At 44.5% G+C, this 18,789-nt stretch overlaps 1 protein-coding gene across 1 annotated transcript in view; it reads left to right on the forward strand.

The window, feature by feature from the left end:
* Window positions 1-1,397: 1,397 nt before the first annotated feature.
* The window catches only part of TSPAN7 (tetraspanin 7), a gene marked incomplete at both ends in the record, with an annotated part of 103,270 nt that continues 85,878 nt past the window's right edge, over window positions 1,398-18,789 (forward strand). Inside the window, one exon of the mRNA XM_080355050.1 lies at window positions 1,398-1,478. Coding sequence (XP_080211176.1) covers window positions 1,398-1,478 — 81 coding nt within the window. The remainder of the gene's footprint in view (window positions 1,479-18,789) is intronic.

The following is an 18,789-nucleotide window of genomic DNA, read 5'->3' on the forward strand; positions in this document are numbered from 1 at the left end:
GTAGTTTGGAGGACTGCTTTGGGGGGTGTGCAAGCACACCATTTAGGAGGTGTGGTACTAATTCCTGCTGTGTGTACCTTCCTCCAAAACATGAGCAACAGAAAGGAAAACCTGAAAGCATCCTTCCGCACCTGCCCATGGGCTTCGTGCGGCAGTTCAGGCTATCAAGGCACATGTGCAAGCTCATCCTGGCCGTGCTTTTCTTGAAGGCACCACGAGCCTCTTTTATCCTCACCCAGGGGAGGCTGGCAAGACCCACACCATTGCTCTGCTGCCATGGCACTGCAGGATCAGCTTCCTTTCCATTCCTACGCTAATATTGTTATTTCTCTGCTGTCTATCCCATGCTGGATTTCGCGGTGGGCTGGTAGCTGCAGTGACAATGACGAGAAGCAGGCTCTCTCTGGGACTCTGTTGGAGGCCCACCCTGGCTCAGTAGTGATGAGGCAGACCTGCTCTGGCTGAAGCACGGGGTCTCAAAGACATACAAAAGTACAAGGGTTCTGATCAGTTTAAGCTAATGTTCAATGTTCAGATTCAAGGCTGAGGTGAAGCCAAAGTTAGGGATCTGGCCCCAGCCGCATCCCAGCTTCACGACCTGCTCCTGTAAGGTAACATACATAAATCCTCCTGTCTCAATCCCACTGCTTGCACTGGAGCTGTCAGAGAGGTATGCCAGCAAGGCAGAGCTGGAGGAGCCCTGGCCATCAAACAGATTTGCTGCAAGCTCTTAAGTACAGCCTGGTTCACCCATATGATATGGCCGTAAGCAAAGCACTGTTAAACCTGCGGTACTTGCACTTACTATGATCTCCGGATCCTTGCAACTTGAATATGAACATAAATTTTCATCATAACATTGAAATTTATTTTCTCCCATATGGGCAATTCCCTGTCCAGCTCCGACTTTTCCAACCGCACCTCCCCCATCCCCTGTGCAGGCCAAGAAAAACCTGTGAGCATCTTCACAAGCAAAGGGGGCTGCCGGGGGTGGGTGGATCTTTATATTTCAAAACCAGGTTGTTCCCTCCCAACCCCGAGATATTTATTCCAGCGAATTTCACCCTAGGGGGGAGACCCCGGTGCCCTGCAGTCACCCCCCTGCAGGTGAAATTTCAGCGAGAGCAGATCCCGCCTGTGGGTCGCGCCCCCCGCAGCTCCCGCACCCCGCAGCTCCCGCTCCCCTCGGCGGCGCCCCCTGGCGGCGGGGGGCTGCGCGGTGCGGGCGGCGGCAGGCGGCGCGGTGAGCTGGGCCGGGGCGGGCGGCGCGGCGGGGCGAGCCCAGCGCTGAGCTCACCTCCCTCCGCCCCCCCTCCCCCCGCCCGCCTCCCTGTCCCCTCCCCTCCCTCCTCCTCCTCCTCCTCCCGCGCCCAGCCTGCAGCCGGGATCTCAGTATTATGGCATCGAGGAGAATGGAGACCAAACCCGTGATAACGTGTCTGAAAACCCTCCTCATCATCTACTCCTTCGTCTTCTGGGTGAGTGCAGCGCGGACACCCACGGACTACCGGGCAGGGCCCGGGGACCCCCGCGGCGGCCGCAGCCCCCACCTGCCCGGGGCGGGCGGAGGGGCCGGTGACGGGCGCCTGCGGGGGCTCCGCAGCGCGGCTCCGCCGGGATGTCAGCGGTGTGCCGTGCGGGGTCGTAGCTCTTTTGATGCCGGAATATATATGTGCATACATATATGTATATGCACACATATATACACATTTATATTTTTATGAATATATATATATATATCTTTTTTTTCCCCCCTCTTCTTGCGGTGAACAAATACCCCCGCGTGGGGGGGAAAGTTGCAGGGATTTCCCCGGCTGCGCGATGGCTGCCCGCCCCCCTACCGCCTCCCTGGCCGGCTGGACCGGGGTGGGGGGCGCAGAGCGGCTCCTCCGCCCGTCTCCCCGCTGCTTGCCGCATCCCCGTCCCGCCACGGGGCCCGGCGGGGTGCTGCCTCCGTGCCCCCTCCCCGACAACCCCTCCGCGGTGCTCGGCCCGGCTCTTACCTGTGCGCACCGGGTGCTGACCTCCACCGCCGCCCGGTAGATCCGCCGCGCTGCGTTTCGTAACCCGGCTCTGGCTCCCGTAAACCATTTTTATGACCCAGATACATTAATTGAGTTGCAGTGATTGACTGACGGGGAGCCGGGTTTTTCAGGCGACCCCAGAGGCTGGAGGTTTTCACAGCGTCCTGGCCTGTTACTCAGCAGATCCCTGGCATGAGCAGCGTATTGTGGAGGCAATCTCCTGATTAAAGACCTTTTAATGGTACACGGTGACAACATATGATAATGGCCCCACTGTGTACTGTTAAGAGACCGTAATCTGCACATCATTGATACAGTACACTGAAGCGAATTTGTCACTTCCTAGCAAGAAAAGCTGATTGTGTACTATCATTTTAATAGCTTTATGCTGTGAAAAGTGTCTTTGAAATGGAGTAATTCAGATTTTCGTCATTCTGTTTAAAAATGCATTCTAAACAAAGAATTGCTTATTCATGGAAGTAACGTTTTACATCTTTATAGTGAGCATACAACTTTTCCTGTTTCAACTTTTACTTCATTGGCTTTTTCTTTTTTTTTTTAAGGCATAATAGAAAGTCATAAGTCATTTTCCTAATCCATATTTATGGCAGTACCTCTGCGTTATTGACCCTTCCTTTCCCCCCACATTTAACATACCCCCCCCCTTGTTTTTTAACAATTTCGGTGGTAACCGCAGCAGATGTGTCTGATGACTGAAATGGATAGGAAGCTGGAATCATCTGTTGTTTTTTTGCTGGCCAGTAGATCCTTCACGCTAGTCTGAAAGAGGTAAGTTGCTAAGTTTGAACACGTACCACAGTTTCAAGATTCAGCCTTTCCAGTTTTCTCAATGGATCTACAAGAAATCCCTCTTCTTCCTGCGATTAATGAGCAGCTGCAGGAGCTCGGATGAATTCATGGTTATCTTTTCAAATGACGTCTTTTTTAAAAGTGACCGCTGTATCTGCTGTAGCCTGAATAAACAGAGGACTTAAATCAGCATGCCCGTTGAGCTAGCACGTTTCATGAACGCTAATCTCATTAAAAAAGAGAGAATTGTACATTAAGCCAAGCAGCTGGCTCAGGGCATTTGTGCTGTAGGCTGCTGTGATGCCAGGCCAGGTTGACAGCTGGGACCTCGTATGGTAAATAACACAGCTGAGCTCTGGTTTGGGCCATAGCAATGTGTCAGTGCTGATGGGATGCGCTAGTGCAGATTCTTTTCTTCCGAACTTTCTGTCAGGCTCCCATGTGTCCCAGTCTTCTCCACGGGCATGGCCCACTAACGTGGCTCTTCCAGTTATTTGACACCCAACAGCCATCAGCGTGGTTTGTCTGTTTGTGCTCTTCCTTGAGCCTGGAAAAGGAGGAAGAAAATAAACAGTTGGAGTCAGAATCCTGCAACCATTGGCAAAATCACAGAATCACAGAATGTTAGGGATTGGAAGGGACCTCAAAAGATCATCCAGTCCAATCCCCCTGCCAGAGCAGGAACACTGAGATGAGGTTACACAGGAATGTGTCCAGGTGGGTTTTGAATGTCTCCAGAGAAGGAGGCTCCACAACCTCCCTGGGCAGCCTGTTCCAGTGTTCTGTCACTCTCACTGAGAAAGAGTTTCTTTTCATATTTAAGTGAAACCTCCTGTGTTACAGTTTGCACCCATTGCCCCTTGTCCTATCATTGGTTGTCACTGAGAAGAGCCTGGCTCCATCCCCGTGACACTCACCCTTTACATATTGATAAACATTAATGTGGTCACCCCTTAGTCTCCTCCAAGCTAAAGAGACCCAGCTCCCTCAGCCGTTCCTCATAAGGGATATGAGAACAAATTTCTTTTCCACCATGCTTGCTATTGGATGTGGTTTCTCAAGGCACTTGCCTAGGGAAACCTAGGCAGATCTCAGCAGGAGGAGATAACAAAGGGCATGGTAAAGGTTCAGAGTGGTTGACAGGAGGCCCTAAGTCTTTGTTAGTTGTTCTTCCTTTTAGCACAGAAGAATGAAGGTTAATTCACATTTTTGGCCCCTTTCTGGCCTTTGAATCAACTCATTTATTAATAATTGGAGCAAAGCTGCATGTATTGACATGCGTAGAGCAGAAACATGGTATGCTCTGGTGGTATCCTCATTTTCTTTTTACAGGCAAGTTTGAGAGCTGAGAGGTGCATGGAGTTGTCTCAGCCCCCTCCATTATTTTCTGGGGTGCTCTTTGTGCTCTCAAAACCTGCTGGATCTAGACTCAGCATAGCTCAAATGTGGTCCCTGTGAGTTCTTAGAGCTGAAAATATGGGAAGGACTCAATAGGAGGAACTATTTTAAAAAAATATTTCTTATCTAAATACCAGAAGGAAAACAAACCAGTGCCACAAATGGCTGAAATGGCTAGTTTGTAGAATTTTATTCTGACGGCTTACTCACTTTTTTTTTGAGAGGTTGTAAGCTAATTTCTGAAGAGAAAGCCCTGCGTTGCTTAGCTGCAGTTTGTACAGGTTTCTTTTTCTAGCTGTGAGGATGGAGTTGCAGTGTAACACATGGAGGAAAGTGGTCCTGTGACAGGGAAGTATGTGATGGAAACCCTTCAGATATCTGACCGGGTGGTTATGGATTGTGATGTGAGGGGACAGGGAGAGAAGATGCTTCTTTGAATCCAGTGAGCTGTTTTGAAACATCCAGAAGGACTTCTCTGTATTTACATTATTTATAAAAGAAGAAAATCTATGTTTGCAGTACATTCCTGTCATGAGTGATTATTTGTCGGTGTTAAATATGAATTGCATTTGTATCAGTGAGTGAGATGTAAGCAGATGAAGGCTTTTAGTGTAAGCATTAAATGAGGCTCCACTGACTATACGGGAGCTGCAGGGCATTAATGAAGAGACATGGTTCATTCAAATTTCATACTGCGTAGCGTGTTGCTTTCCAAATAGGTTTTATTTAATGGTATTTGTTATTTTTATAGCTTTGTCTCCTCCCCCTCACCGTACTCCCAACTTCTTTCTGTAAATGTATCGACATGGTAAAAAAATTCCATAAACAGAGATAACAAGCTTTTTATGTGCTCATATGTATTGTTATTCATAGTACACATTAAATGCCTAAGGTTACCGCTTTTGGTCCTTAAGGGACATAGTAATAAAAATTCAACAGCCGTTTTTTTCCTAATCAGAATTCTGTACTGAATGCATCTGGTTTGGAACTAGTAGATTAAAAAAGGCAATAAAAGCACTGCTTGGCTGTTAGCTATTTTTATTTTTTTCCTTTTGGGTATCATAAATTGCTTGCATAGAAATCTGAGATATAACCTGTCTTGTTTTTAAGGGAGGATGAATTTTGGATTAGAATTCAAAGTGAATTTTTTATACGGGAGTGAAACCTTTAAGCACCCTTCAGTACCTTGTATTTATCTAGTTCTTAAGTGATCTTATGTCTTAAAATGTGTGTATATGTAATGTTTCATTGTAGGCTTTGAAATATATTTTGTTATCAAATTAACAGCCTGTGTTTTGGGAGGGAGCTTTAAGGGTATGTGCACTGGTCCTTAAAAGGCTGCAGAAACTGGCTTTCATCTTCCATGCAAATCTTGTTGCCCAATACAGGCAACATAGCAAAGTGATTGGCTTCTGATTTTATGCCCTGTGAGACAGTTGGCATTCAAATGAATGCTTTTTGTGTGCTGTCCTGCTGGTATGGGAATTTCTTGCTATTAATTAATGCAATAAAAGCATATAAGTAGAGTTTCCATTCAGATATTTTTTCCAAGGTGTGTCACTGATCTGAAGAGCATCTTCTGACCAAGACTGATGTTTTGGATACCAAATTAGGTCCTTAGGACTTTGCTTGTCTTTTGCTGTGTGGTAAAATGATAATTGAGATACTTATTTGCAATAATACTAGTTTAATTTTCCAAGTTTCTGTCACTCGGAAAATGGATCTGTGCATCCTGGTACAACACCTTGGAGGTTAGCAGGTGGCAGGAGAGCTGTGGACCTGAGTGTGGCAGGACAGGTAAGTGTTGCTTGGCTGCGAGGTCACAGCCAGCTTTGCGATTTTAAAACAGCTGGAAACTGCACATTTCCATATCTTTAGTCTTCTTCTAGCCAGTTCCTCTGGTAGCTGGGGGAATGTGGCATCACCAGCATGGAGAGGTCAGGTGTTCAGAAGATGGCACCGTGAAGAATGAGGGGCTCAGGACCCCTCTGGCATGGGGGGTGTGGGGAGACCCAATGTCTGCTTTGGAGGATCAGCCCCCACATCTGCCTCTTCTCTCAGGCTTCCTCGAAAAGGAGGTGGCTGGCAGAGAGCTGGGAGCGGCTGCGGTGTCAGGGTGGGCAGCTCCTGGTCCTCACACTGCAGGGGTATGGCAGAGGTGGCATTCACCCACCATTTCGGGAGCTCACAAAGCTGTTTTCTGGGAAATGCCTGAGACAAAGAGCGAGCATGATGGCCTGCTCCATAACACAGATTTATGGCTGAACTGCTGACCCATCTTAAATGCAGCCATTTGAGCCACGCATTATAATATGGGACTAAATTTGCATGTCCCTTTGAGTTACTAGTGGCATTAGTCATCTTCACTGTGAATGTCCAGCTGGGTTACTGAAATTACTGCTTTCTCTCCAGAACTACTTCCCAGTGCTTCTTTGTTGGTTTCTGCATGTGTCTGGTCTTTTTAATACCTCTTACCATGCTTATGTTTTGTCTTTTTTTTTAATATCTGTTAGCAGACAGTTTTAAACGAAATATTTTGGGAAATGTTTTAGCTTTCCCATATGGCTTAGATTGCTCAATCTTCTCATGGTTCCATTGACTGCAAAGTCATCCTTATACTTTTAGAAATAAATTTTATTATTTGTATGTAGTTACCTGAAATCCAGAAAAATCACACTCTTAAAAATGCACAATATTCCTGTCCTGATGGATATGAAGTGCTCCATTGTTTAGGCATAAACCTCATGCCATTGCCTCCTTAAGTCAGTTGTTTCCTGTTCTGTTCTCATAATGACATACATGAAAGATTAAAGATAATGGTGTTTTCCTGTGAGTGTAGCCCAAGATGAATTCTACTGGCCAGATAAATAACAGGATTAAAAAAAAAAAAAACACTAGACGGTATTTAAAAACATAACTCCAGAGTCAGCTTTCTAAGTTTCCTGTTGGGGTACTTAGCCAACTTGGCTTAGTTTTGCAGGTGTTTTTGGTGGGTTTTTTTGTTTTTATCACAAGCTAGACATGAGGAAGAAATTTTTTACAATGAGGGTGGTGAAACACTGGCCCAGGTTGCCCAGAGAGGTGGTAGATGCCCCATCCCTGGAGACATTCCAGGCCAGGCTGGACGGGACTCTGAGCAACCTGATCTAGTTGAAGATGTCCCTGCTCATGGCAGGGGGTTGGACTAGATGAGCTTTGAAAGTCTCTTCCAGTCCAAACTATTGTATGATTACATGATTCTATGACAGTCCTAATGGAGGAGAGCCATGCCAGCATGCCAGCTCTGGTAAGTGCGAGTAAGCAGAGATAAAGCTGTGACTTCCACTTGTTCTCACAGGTGTGCTGGGAGGAGGTGCAAGAACAGTCCCCTACTGTCCCCTGGGGCCACACGTGGGTGAGACAGCACGGGGAGGGGGAAGCTGCCGTGTGGTGCTGGTTGTGCCTGCAGACATCACAAGGATCTCACGCTGTTCTCCTCCTTGACAGGGAGCTGGGTTTACCAGTGTGGTCAGCTTATGTATTTTGGAGCACAGGATTTGGCAGGTTGGGATAGCTTTTGCATTGCTGATACCCATTCATGCTCTGAAAACTATGTGTGTATGGTACAAATTAGCATTGTACACCTCATATAAGGGAGTAATTGATTTTGCTGTTGCTTAAATGCTCTTTTTTTTTCCTTCTATTTGCGTAACAATGCTTACGTCTTGATGAGGTACCTGCTACATCTTGACTTTTGAGTTTGTATCTGGACAGTTCTCTAGTTTGGGGATGGTAACTTTTTCACATTAACAGGTCAGTTTGGGCTGGTGAAGTGGGACAGTGGGTGACTTGAAGTGTTTCAGTTATATTTGGGAAGACATAGAATGCATTAATAAACAAGCGGTGGCAGAAGTCCTTGCTCTTTCTCAGGTGATGGGAGAGGGGCCTGATGAGGTACTGCTGCCTGTGTATTAAACGCTAAGACTGTTTAGAGTTCACTCCTGCTCTAAGCAGCCTGTTGTCTGGCATAAACAGTGTAAATACAAATTCTAGAGAAGGGTGTTGGAGGGGGCCTCCTTAGCACTTCTCTGTCGAGAAGGCAGCGGAGTCCTTTTTCTTAGATGCTGGTTCATACCAGCCTTGCTCGTCAAGGAAACAGAGGCAGTTATTGTCGGTAAGCCAAGGGAATTTAATAGGAGTCCAACAATCTGATTTTATCTCTGGTTATGTGACTATTTATCCATTCCCTGTGCTGTCAGGGCATTAAATTAGGTTACCTGGTACTGTTAGTTGTCTGCATCTCTGGATTGTTATTACTGTTTCTTCAGTTGTTGCAACTGTCCTACAAATTTATGTGCTGAGGAGCTAATAGATGAATATCTAGAAAGACTCTTTATGTATGTGAGCTTGCAGAAACACCTTCAGTCTTTCACATGCTTTTCAAGCGCAATGATACTTGTTACAGGGATGTTAGCTTTACTGTAGTACCGAATCTGTTCTGCATACACCAAATTTGCAGGTGAAAGTCCTTTTGACCTCAGTGTCTTGCAACGTAGGTGACTGAAACTTTAGAATAAAACACAAGACTCCAGAGGGGACTATAAGGAGCAGATGACGGTTAGTGTAAGGCTATTTTTATTTGCATAATGTTATTTCTTTAGGCTCATCACTATTAATTAGCATTTAATCATCTCTCAGAGAATAGATCCTTCACATCAGAAGAGCAGACCTCTTTCCATTTCCATTTGTTTCACCGTGGTGGGCAGATGGTTTATATGTTCTGTCTTTATAACAGTTCTGGGTTATGATAGGGAAGCATTTAAATTTTTCTTGTGCTAAAGGGACTCTGAAGCATGGCACACTTGTGTCTTACTGAATTATCGTTATTTCATAGCTGAGCTGGTTCTTTGAGCTCTGGGAGTAGGCTACAGGATTTTTAGGAGCTGTAATAAAAGAGTAGAAATGATGCTGTTAATATTAATTTTGCTGTAATTTCCATGTAGTGCTTTGCAAGATGTTTTCCAGATTTTTACTTTTTTTTTTCATCTATATGGTTCTGAGGACAGTCCTAAAATCCTTAAAAGGAGCAAGCAGCCCCCTTTCTCTCTCGGTTTCTTGCTTTCCCCATCTCTCTGAATTGCCATGCTGAGCTCAGGTGTTGGCTGGTCACTGTGCAGTGCCCATAGTGACCCCCTCCTGGAGCCAGGCTGGATGCACCACAAAACACGAGGACTCTGCGGAGCAACCCGGGCTGGGCAGAGGGCTGAAACTGTGTCTTGCCATCGTTTCTTTCTGGGAGTTATTTGCTATGAGCTTTGAGAAAAGGTTGGGTTTAGTTTGGGCTGCATGTAGATTTGGATGGATCAGGTTGAAATGTTATTTTTTTAAAAAAACATATTCAAGCAGGCTTTTTGAACAGTTTGTTTGCTAGGGGAATGTGGTGGCGTGAATAATGAGGTGATGGACTTAATCTGCTAAAGTCTTTGGACTGGCGTGCTGATATGGTGTGGCAGAGAAGGTGGAAAGGAGAAGAAGGATAAGGAGAAGGAGAAGGAGAAAAAGGAGAAGGAGAGAGTGAAACCCTGTAAACATCATAGGAAGAGGAGCACTTACATCTCCCTAAAACTGGGAAGTGAAAGAAGGCCCTGCTATATGACCCTTATTACACCTCAGTGCCTTTGAACAGAAATGAGCAACTCAGACCTGCTGGGGCCATAGGACTGAAATTAACAGTGAAGCTAACAAGTTCTGAATGCCACCACTGATGTATCTTTACAACTCACCCCTAGCACAGGAGAAATTCTTCTTATTGCACGGACCTAAATACATTCCTCGCAACTGAAGTTTCAGCTAGACTCTGCTGATTCAATCCTTTGCTAAGTTTTAGAAACATTTATCATTTGGATGGAGTTTCCTATGGGTTGTCCTCCATCTGGCAATGACTTTGAAGTGTTTAGAAAACTCCTTTCAGCATTTTTGGCAACAGAATATGAAAAAGTGCTCATTTAGTATGTTTCTAAAAATACACGAGCTGTATCAAAACCTGAAATTTTTGATGGCGTTAGTCCTCTTAGGGATGAAGATTGCCAAATGGTGAATTGGGAAATCCTGAAAAAATGAAGTTTCCAAAGAAACAAGAATTTTCTGGATACGCCAGGTAATGTCAATGTTCATTTTGTAGCTGTACTTGAAACTTAGGCCAGTTTATGGCATCGTGCACTGTGGCATGGCATGCGTTGAATCAGTTCAGCTAGGCAGAACCAAGGCTTGCCTTGCCGAAGATCTGTAAAGTGCGTGGGCTTCAAAGTCATATCTGGGGCTCAGGGCCCAACCAGAGTTGAAAGCTTGTAGCCGAGATGGGGAACCTGTGGTCTGGAGGCCCACGCAGTCTGCAAGGATGTACACCTGGACTGGGATTTTTGACCATGTTAGAAGATAACACAAAGGTGCATGACAGCGTATAGCTTGCCTGGGGCTGTCCAAAGGCTCTGCTCTGATCTCACCGAAGAAAATGTGAAGGACATTGTATACAGTTTATGGAAACACATGCATATCAATTCCAAAAGCTATATGAGATGGAGGATTGCTGCAAATTTCCTTTGGTAAAGGAGAGAGAGGAAGATCCCATGATTTCTGTTGTGTTCTCTAACAGTCTCCTGGCCAAAACATTATCATTATGACTTGTGGTTGCCACTACCACATCAAAAGACAGTGAAAAGAGCAGAAATCTGTCAGGAAAGTTGTGGCTTTTATTCTTGCAAGAATAGGTTCAGATAAAACAGAGGACATTTTCCAGGTATGTATTAACAGAAGAGAAGATGGAAATTCAATCCTCCTGTATGCAGTTTGCTTCAATAGCACTTAACATCTAACTGGCTCTAATTAGGCTTGGAATGATAACATAATTAAGTGCATGCCACTTCTGTTTCCCTTTGAAAAAAGGAAACAGAAATACAGATAGGTTACCCACAGTACGTGGATGCTCTCCCTGATGGCTGCATCTCATTGCTGGGATCATTTTTACTGATGCAGCTGCCCTGTGCTGCATTTAGGACTTACTCCTCTGTGGCATGCACTAATTGCAGACAGAGCATGATTCAATTTACCTGTAAAATAATATATTATAGGAAACAAGCAGCTGATATTATTCCATGTTTAAAGATGTTTTTTTAACTTCCTCTTGGTTTATCTGGTACTGAGTTTCTTTTTCCAGTGTGCTTCAGGAAAAACTGCTGAGTTGAATTATGCAGGTCAAATGACTTGGAGGCTTAAATTGATCTCTCTTGTCCCAGAACAACTTACAGACCATCTATGCATCACCTGAGACTTTAGGGTTTTTTTCACAGGTGAGTGCAGTTTAAAAATTTCTGAAGAAAGGGCCAGGACCTCAAGATGTCAGGGAGCTGGCTGTCAAGAGTGTTTCAGTATTATTTCCTGGGACATACAAACCAAGCCCAAGTGTATTCCTTGCTGCCTTTTCTCATAAGATGGGGGCTGATGCAAAGGGATTTGATCAGGATTTATAGAATCATAGAATAGTTTGGGTTGGAAGGGACCTTCAAAGCTCATCCAGTCCACCCCCTGCCATGAGCAGGGACATCTTCAACTAGATCAGGTTGCTCAGAGCCCCATCCAGCTTGGCCTGGAATGTCTCCAGGGATGGGGCATCTACCCCCTCTCTGGCCAACCTGGGACAGTGTTTCACCACCCTCATTGTAAAAAATTTCTTCTTCATGTCTGGTCCGAATCTCCCCATTTTTAATTTAAAACCATTGTCCCTTCTCCTGTTGTAACACACCTTTCTAAAAAGTCTGTCCCCATCTTTCTTACAGGCCCCTTTTAAGTACTGAAAAGCCACAATAAGGTCTCCCTGAACCCTTCTGTTCTCCAGGCTGAACAACCCCAACTCTCTCACCCTGTCCTCGCAGCAGAGCTGTACCAGCCCTCTCATCATCTTGGTGATTTACAAACAGAAGGTCACACCTTTCAAAAAGAAAAGAAATACAGTTTTTGGGGATGGCATTACAAGTTTATTTTTGTCATGGCAGGTAAGAATTGGGACACATACAGGCTTTCCAGGAGGTGATGAGGCCTTGCTCTCTCTTCTGAGTATGTGCAGAATCTTTACGCAGTTTTCAGAGTACTTGTACAAAACTCTTGTTGGCAGGATGGGGCAACTGTTGGCTTTGCCCATGGCCTTGTAGGAAAATACTTTCCTGTGGAAAAATACTCCTTTTTAAATCTTTCCTCTTTGGTGTCCATCCTTTGAAGTGCTGCTTTCTCTGAGCATCCTTCCAGCACTGAAAGGGCAGCTTTGTGCCCTCCATCCCCCTGCATGGTGCTGAGCTCACCCACCCTTACCAGAGAGGCATGCACGACAGGACCATTACTCCTTGCCCCATCCCAGGTGGTCCCTGCCACAACTGGGGGTCCACCAGCAGCCACCCAGCCAGAGTGAGAACACTGCCAGGGTCTGCCCTGGGTTGGGCAGGTGTGGGGTGGGCTGTCCCGCTGTGCTCGCTGCCCTGTGAAATTGCAAGCTGTAGGAGTCGTGCTTGGACCAACCCGTGTGGTAATAAACTGAGTATCTGATCCAGCAACTGCGTTATTTTCGACTGAAACCACCAACAAAAACAAAGGCAAAACCTCCCACTTCCAGGAGTTTTGTGTTTTGTAAGCAACGGCTAGTTGCTTTCTGACGTGAAAGATGGTCGTACTTAAAATAGGTACATCTGTGGGAGAGAGAATTTTCAGCTAGTGAAACTGTTCAAAATGGTAGAGAAAAGTTGCCTCAGTTTCTGTGAGCTGGTGTGAAATACATTTAATACTAAAGTAGAGAAATGTGTACTCTTTAACACAAAACTAACGTGGTCCCGGTCATGCAGAAACCTGAGCATGCTGCACCATAGCTATTTTTTAACAGACGTATCAGATTTAAAGTGTTCCCTTCCCCCTCACTCTGTGACCTGAGAGTGCCAGGGGACCAGACAGGATTAATCCCTGTACCCTGAAGAATATCTGGTATTAAAGCAAGGAGCTGGGCTGTTTCCTAGAGCAGTGCAATCCCCAAATGATCAAGAACATAACTGAGCCACAACCACTTAGTTGATTTATTCTTTTAATTTCATCAAGTGCTTGGCTTTGCAGTTTCATGCCAGGTGTTAGGCCAAAATGACTTCCTGTTTTTTCCAGCACCATTGAATATGTAAAATATATAAGATGGAAGACCTCTAAATCTGAAGGATGTCAAGAAGAATTTCATGCTAACTCTTTGGTCCTAGGCAATCAGTCAAGCTATTAATGATACAAAAAAAAGCCACCTCCTCAGTGAGAGTTAACCCATTTTTCTTCTAGTACCATTCATCAGCTGATCAGTTGTGCACCCAAGTCTGTGTGGCAGTAACATTTGCCTGCTGAAAGCATATTTGATCTATATCATGTTCATGCAATACTGGTAAGCAAAATGATATGATTTAAAAGGACATTTTAAGAAGAATTAAATCAGCTGAGATTGATGAGTACGTGTGGGTAACCTGAGTTTTTTCCATAGGAAACGTATAAAATATCTTGCAAAGTCAGCTTGCTCTGCTTAAAACCAGGGGGAACTATATATGACCAGACTGTCTTATGCAGTCAGCTGAATGTTTTTGAAACTCACTCGTGCTTAATATTCATGTTCAGTGAAACAAAGTTATTCTGTCTGGGATTCCATAGAATTCCCATAAAGTTGGAATTGGGAGGGTTTATCACTCATTCTTGCGCTGGATATCTCAGCAGGATAAACCTTTTTTTCCCTTCCTCTGTCAAGACATGGGACTTATTAATTTCTGCCTCCCGTCTCTACACTTGCATTGGTTGCCCTTCAATTTTGCAGCATGATGTCATTTCACAAGAAATGTGCACTCCTTCAGTGTGGTGGTTCCACTGAAACTCAGATGGACCCCAAAAGAGGTAGGATTGTGTTTAAATTTTGCAGCTTCTATAAAAGCAAATCCTAAACCAGAGATCACAAGAGCAAAAGGCTCGAGCTGTAGATTTGTTGATGAGATAGTGTACTGCAAGAACACATGTGAGTCAGCTGGTGGATGAATAAATGCTGAGTTTTATGGCCGACATCAGAGGGCATGGCAGAGTGCATGTTGTTTGGCTTAAAGTCAGAAAAAAATGAAGCCTGGCTGCTCTTTGTATATTGATAAGGTGTTTTTTTTAACCAGCATTGACACTTGTGTACTATGTTTTCTCTGTTCTACTGTTGTTCTTCAGAAGCATTGTGTAACTACTTATGGGAAAACGAACTCTTTGGAGTTATTTACCAGTGGTAGTCCTTAAAAAATAATAGTTGGCATGCCCTTTTTCTGGGTGGAGACCCTGATGCAAGTCAAGCAATATGTCTAAGAAACAGTCTGGTCAAATTTGGCGCAGCTGTGACTCACTTATTTTAAGTCACTGACTGTAATAATTATTACATTGTAGCACCCACTTTGACATCTTATTTCAATTCCAGGAATAGCAAACTGAAATAAAAATTACGTTTTACCTGCTGTTAAGGTAGTTTGTAGAGTATGGGAACATTTCTGAGAAGTCTAATGAGTACTGCTTGTGGAACGGGATTATTGGATGGAGCAGCTAGCTGCATCTGAACTATGAAATTGGTAGACTGTGATGCTTTTTTATTCTGAAGTTGCATACACAATGCACTGGAAAAAGCATTCCAGGTTGCCCAGTATCTTGGGAGATGGAGCAGAGCTGCTGGAGCATGACAGCAGGTGAGTGGGCTTCCACAGTTGGGAATGGTCCAGGCAACTTCTCCTGGTTTCATAAATCAGACAAACCCTTCTGTGGGGGAAAAAATAAAAAAGGTAATAATTTCTCCTCATGTTGGGCATCGAGGGGATAGTTTTACTTTAAGGAAATAACCGCACATTTCTGTAGTTGGATATTCACCTCCATCTTGAAGGAGCATTTGGGTGAGGAGCAAGTACGTTGACATGCTTACCCCAAAGGAAGGAAACTCGGTGTGCCTTCCTGAAGAATGTCCTCATCCTCTTCATGCTCAATGTCAATGATCTGTTGTCTCCATGGTATATACCAAGTGTGGCCAGCAGGATCAAGTTTAAATGGTGACCTCCAGAACAAGCTATTTTGCTTACTTCTACCATGCTGTGGACATGGAGATGTGGAGAAGGATTTTGCTAACATGGAGCTCTGGTTAAAGACCAGTATGCAGAATTTTGTAATTTGTAGATTCTGCCAGATTTTCTGATTGAGATTGTCAAACGGTTCTGGAAATTGGACTGACTTCTTACCTAAAGAAGGATTTCTTTCTAATTTGCTCATGCAGTGGATGCAATGACAGCTGTGAAGACTTATTAGCCTTTTTCTTTGCTAAATTTTATTTGGACCGCTAAAAAGTACAGTCTGTGTGGGGATGGCAGCTCTCGGGAGCCTGCGTTAGTGCAGGAAAAGTGCCCTGGCACTTGCTGGTGCTGAGGCCACATTGTGCGGAGAAGTTCAGAGTGGGATTCCCAAGCTGCCGTTTAAGGCTAGAAGAGGTTGTGAGGATAAGAGTTTGGGGCAACTTATTGCTTAGAGGGAGTTCTTAGTTTGGGGATTTCTTCAAGAAGAAGGGAGTTTGCTCATGCTGACACCTTGATCTGTACCCCATACTGTACATCTGCACTTTCTCCCACAACCCAGTGAGGCTCTTCTGGAAATAGTTAATGCTCTCTGCCCTTGATTTTGTCTCAGGGATAAATTAAGGTTTTTCACTAGCTGAAGATTAAGGTGTATTTTGTTGTTAGGTGAGTTTAGATGGCAACAGCTCATGGAAAGATGTGACCACTCATCCTGGTATGCATCTTGAAGTTGAGTGTGTTTGGGTGAATGGCAAGCTGGTCTTATTCTGATGATCCTTGTGCAGTTTTACCCTACCATCTCTTGTAATGACTATGGCTCCACTGGTCAGGCTGAGAGCACAGCAGAATAGTTTAGAGCAGTTACTGTTTTGTTCTGATCCTCTGTACAATCTGGTGAACAAGAAGGGCAAGGGTTCAGCAGGGACTCAGCAGAAGATCAGCAATTACTCTGGCATTCCTGGACCTTGCTACCTAAAAAAGAGATTTTTCAGGTAAGCTACAGCTTGATTTCTGTTTCCCACTTCTCCTCTGTAAGTAGTATCATAAGGAGACAGAGACTGACAAGTGGCTTAGCTCATTCTTTGGTATCTTTTATCACCTGATTTGGCGCAGTTTAAATTACACTTTTCCAAAGGTAAATTACAAGCTGCTTAGGAAAGACTTTTTAATGCTATTTTTGCTGGCAGTTTATTTTATCCTTTTCGTGTAAGCAGTACCAGTCTAGTATCTAGTGGGGCTGCCTGCTAAGCAGGAACAGATGGCCTGTGCTAGCTAGGACAGGAAGGATCATGAGGGTAGGAGCCAGTGTTATCTTCATATGTGTTTTGGATATCAACATGAACGTTTCCCAGGAGGGAGCACAGCTGGCACTGGAATGGTGGAAATCAGATATTTGGTATTCTTTATTCCAAGTCTTGGCATACTTGAAAATGAACGTTATGTGCTTCATCTCGGGCTATATCAATAATATTGAAATTATACCCCTTCTTGGATAAAATCGCTGCGCTTGCTATTTTTCTGCTTTTTCTGGCTTATCCTGTAATTACAAGTACTATGTGAAGAAGTATACAGAAGAGACCAGCCAGTTCTGTTATGTAATCTGCTTCCATGTACGCTGTGCTACAGGGTGGCCTCAATATGTAGTAACTAATGCAAAACTGAAGGAGGAGAAAACAGAATTACTCATAGACATTTTAGACCAGTTTTTCCCCTGCTATCCCTGTTCCTGCACTAAAATGCCTCAGTCCCAGGATGGGCAAAAGGCCAGAGAGGAGAGGGGGATGTGTCAGAAAGTGGCGTCCTTGCAGATGTCCTGTTTTGGGGTCCTTTCTTCTTAATGCTGGGCTGACAGCATCCTTCGTGCCCCAGTTTGGTTTTCATCTGTAGCAGTGGGCACATCTCTAAGGTGGCAGGGGAAAACAGTGTGGATGAAGAAAGCTGTGATTGTAAACACAGTGTGTTGAGGTAAGTCTTTGATTCTGCTAAGGTGGCTAAGGCTTAGCCACAACCACTGAAATCACAGCCTGCTTTGTGTACTGTATTGTGCTGAATGTTTTCCATGGCGCTAGCAGGCAAAGGCCAAGAGATCCTAGACATGTCTGTGTGATTATAATTTGCTAGATTGGGCCTTTTGGAGGGCTCTTACAGTATGTATTAGTATTTTTCTCCTTTTAACACTAAGAAGACGTGTCTGGGAGGCAGGAAACTGAGCTTTTTCAAATGAAATAAATCACAGGAACATCTTACTGAAAAATTCCCTGTCAGACGGGGGATAATATTAATGTTGTTGTTTTCCTGGGAGTTTCCCATGCAAATCCAATTTAGAAGATAACATTCCATTCAGTTGTCCCCCTGCCACAGTTCTGAACTTAAATCCTTTTCCTTCCCCCTGGATGGACAAAGGCTAAGCAGTCTTTGCTTCATGTAAGGTAACTAGAGCTTATGTCAACTGTGGAATGATGTAACGTTCTGACTTCTTTTCTCTATAGTAGGATGATAACCTGTACTAGATAAAACACATTAGAAGTGCCCAGAGAATGATGCTGGAGATGACCTAAGGCGATCCTGTCAGGCTGCGACCTTATCCGTGGGCAGCTGAGCAAGGGGAAGACAGTTCGCCTCAACCTGGCCTGGAAGCATTTCTGTCTCACAACTTGATTTATGAAAGTTGTGCTTTCATACAGCTACATCACTGGAATGGCAACATTTTTTGCTGCCTTGACATCTGCTTTCTGAGCATAAGCAGAAAAGCCTGGTGCTGTGTTATGAAAAGACCCATGAGGACTGTCTCTGAATTGCCCTGGGAGAGAAGACCAGGTGAGGCAGTGAAAACTTCTCCTCTCCCCCAGCCCCACATACACACGCTTGAGTCTGGGGTAAAGCCAAATTCTGTGTGGGCTCCCAGAGACTCTTTCCTGGTCGTTCAAGAAACACAGAGATACAACTGGTACATATGGAGCCTCTTCCCAAATTAATACAAGACTTCTTATTTTGGAAACGACCTTCCTTCCATTTAAAGCATCTTTTGCTTCATTTGATATTAAAGTTATCTCAAAGGCAATTAAAGCCTTCTTTGTGCTGTGTTTGTGAACTCTTTTTCTTCCACAAATGGTCATTTTACTTGAGACAGTTGCTTCAACTTCTAGAAGTGAATAGCTTTCAGGACACTAGTGACCATATTGCTTTCTGCCGAGTTTTCAAGGAACAGCTGAGATACCTCAGAAATTTATCTTCCAGGTAGTTACAAGATTCCACCAGGGAGATTCCTTGTACTGTCAGCTTTCTTCCTAAAGCTGCCTGCTATACACTAGCAAGACTCTTTCCCACATGTTTGGCAGTAGAAAGTCAGAGAGTCTCTGCTCATGGTGGGCTAAAAGCCTTTCTTTGCTATGACATGAGTTATATCAAAGGTTAAGAACTCGGATGAGTTTGCCTCTCCTGTG

The sequence above is a fragment of the Nesoenas mayeri genome (assembly GCF_963082525.1).
Source record: "Nesoenas mayeri genome assembly, chromosome: 1".
Lineage (NCBI taxonomy): Eukaryota > Metazoa > Chordata > Aves > Columbiformes > Columbidae > Nesoenas > Nesoenas mayeri.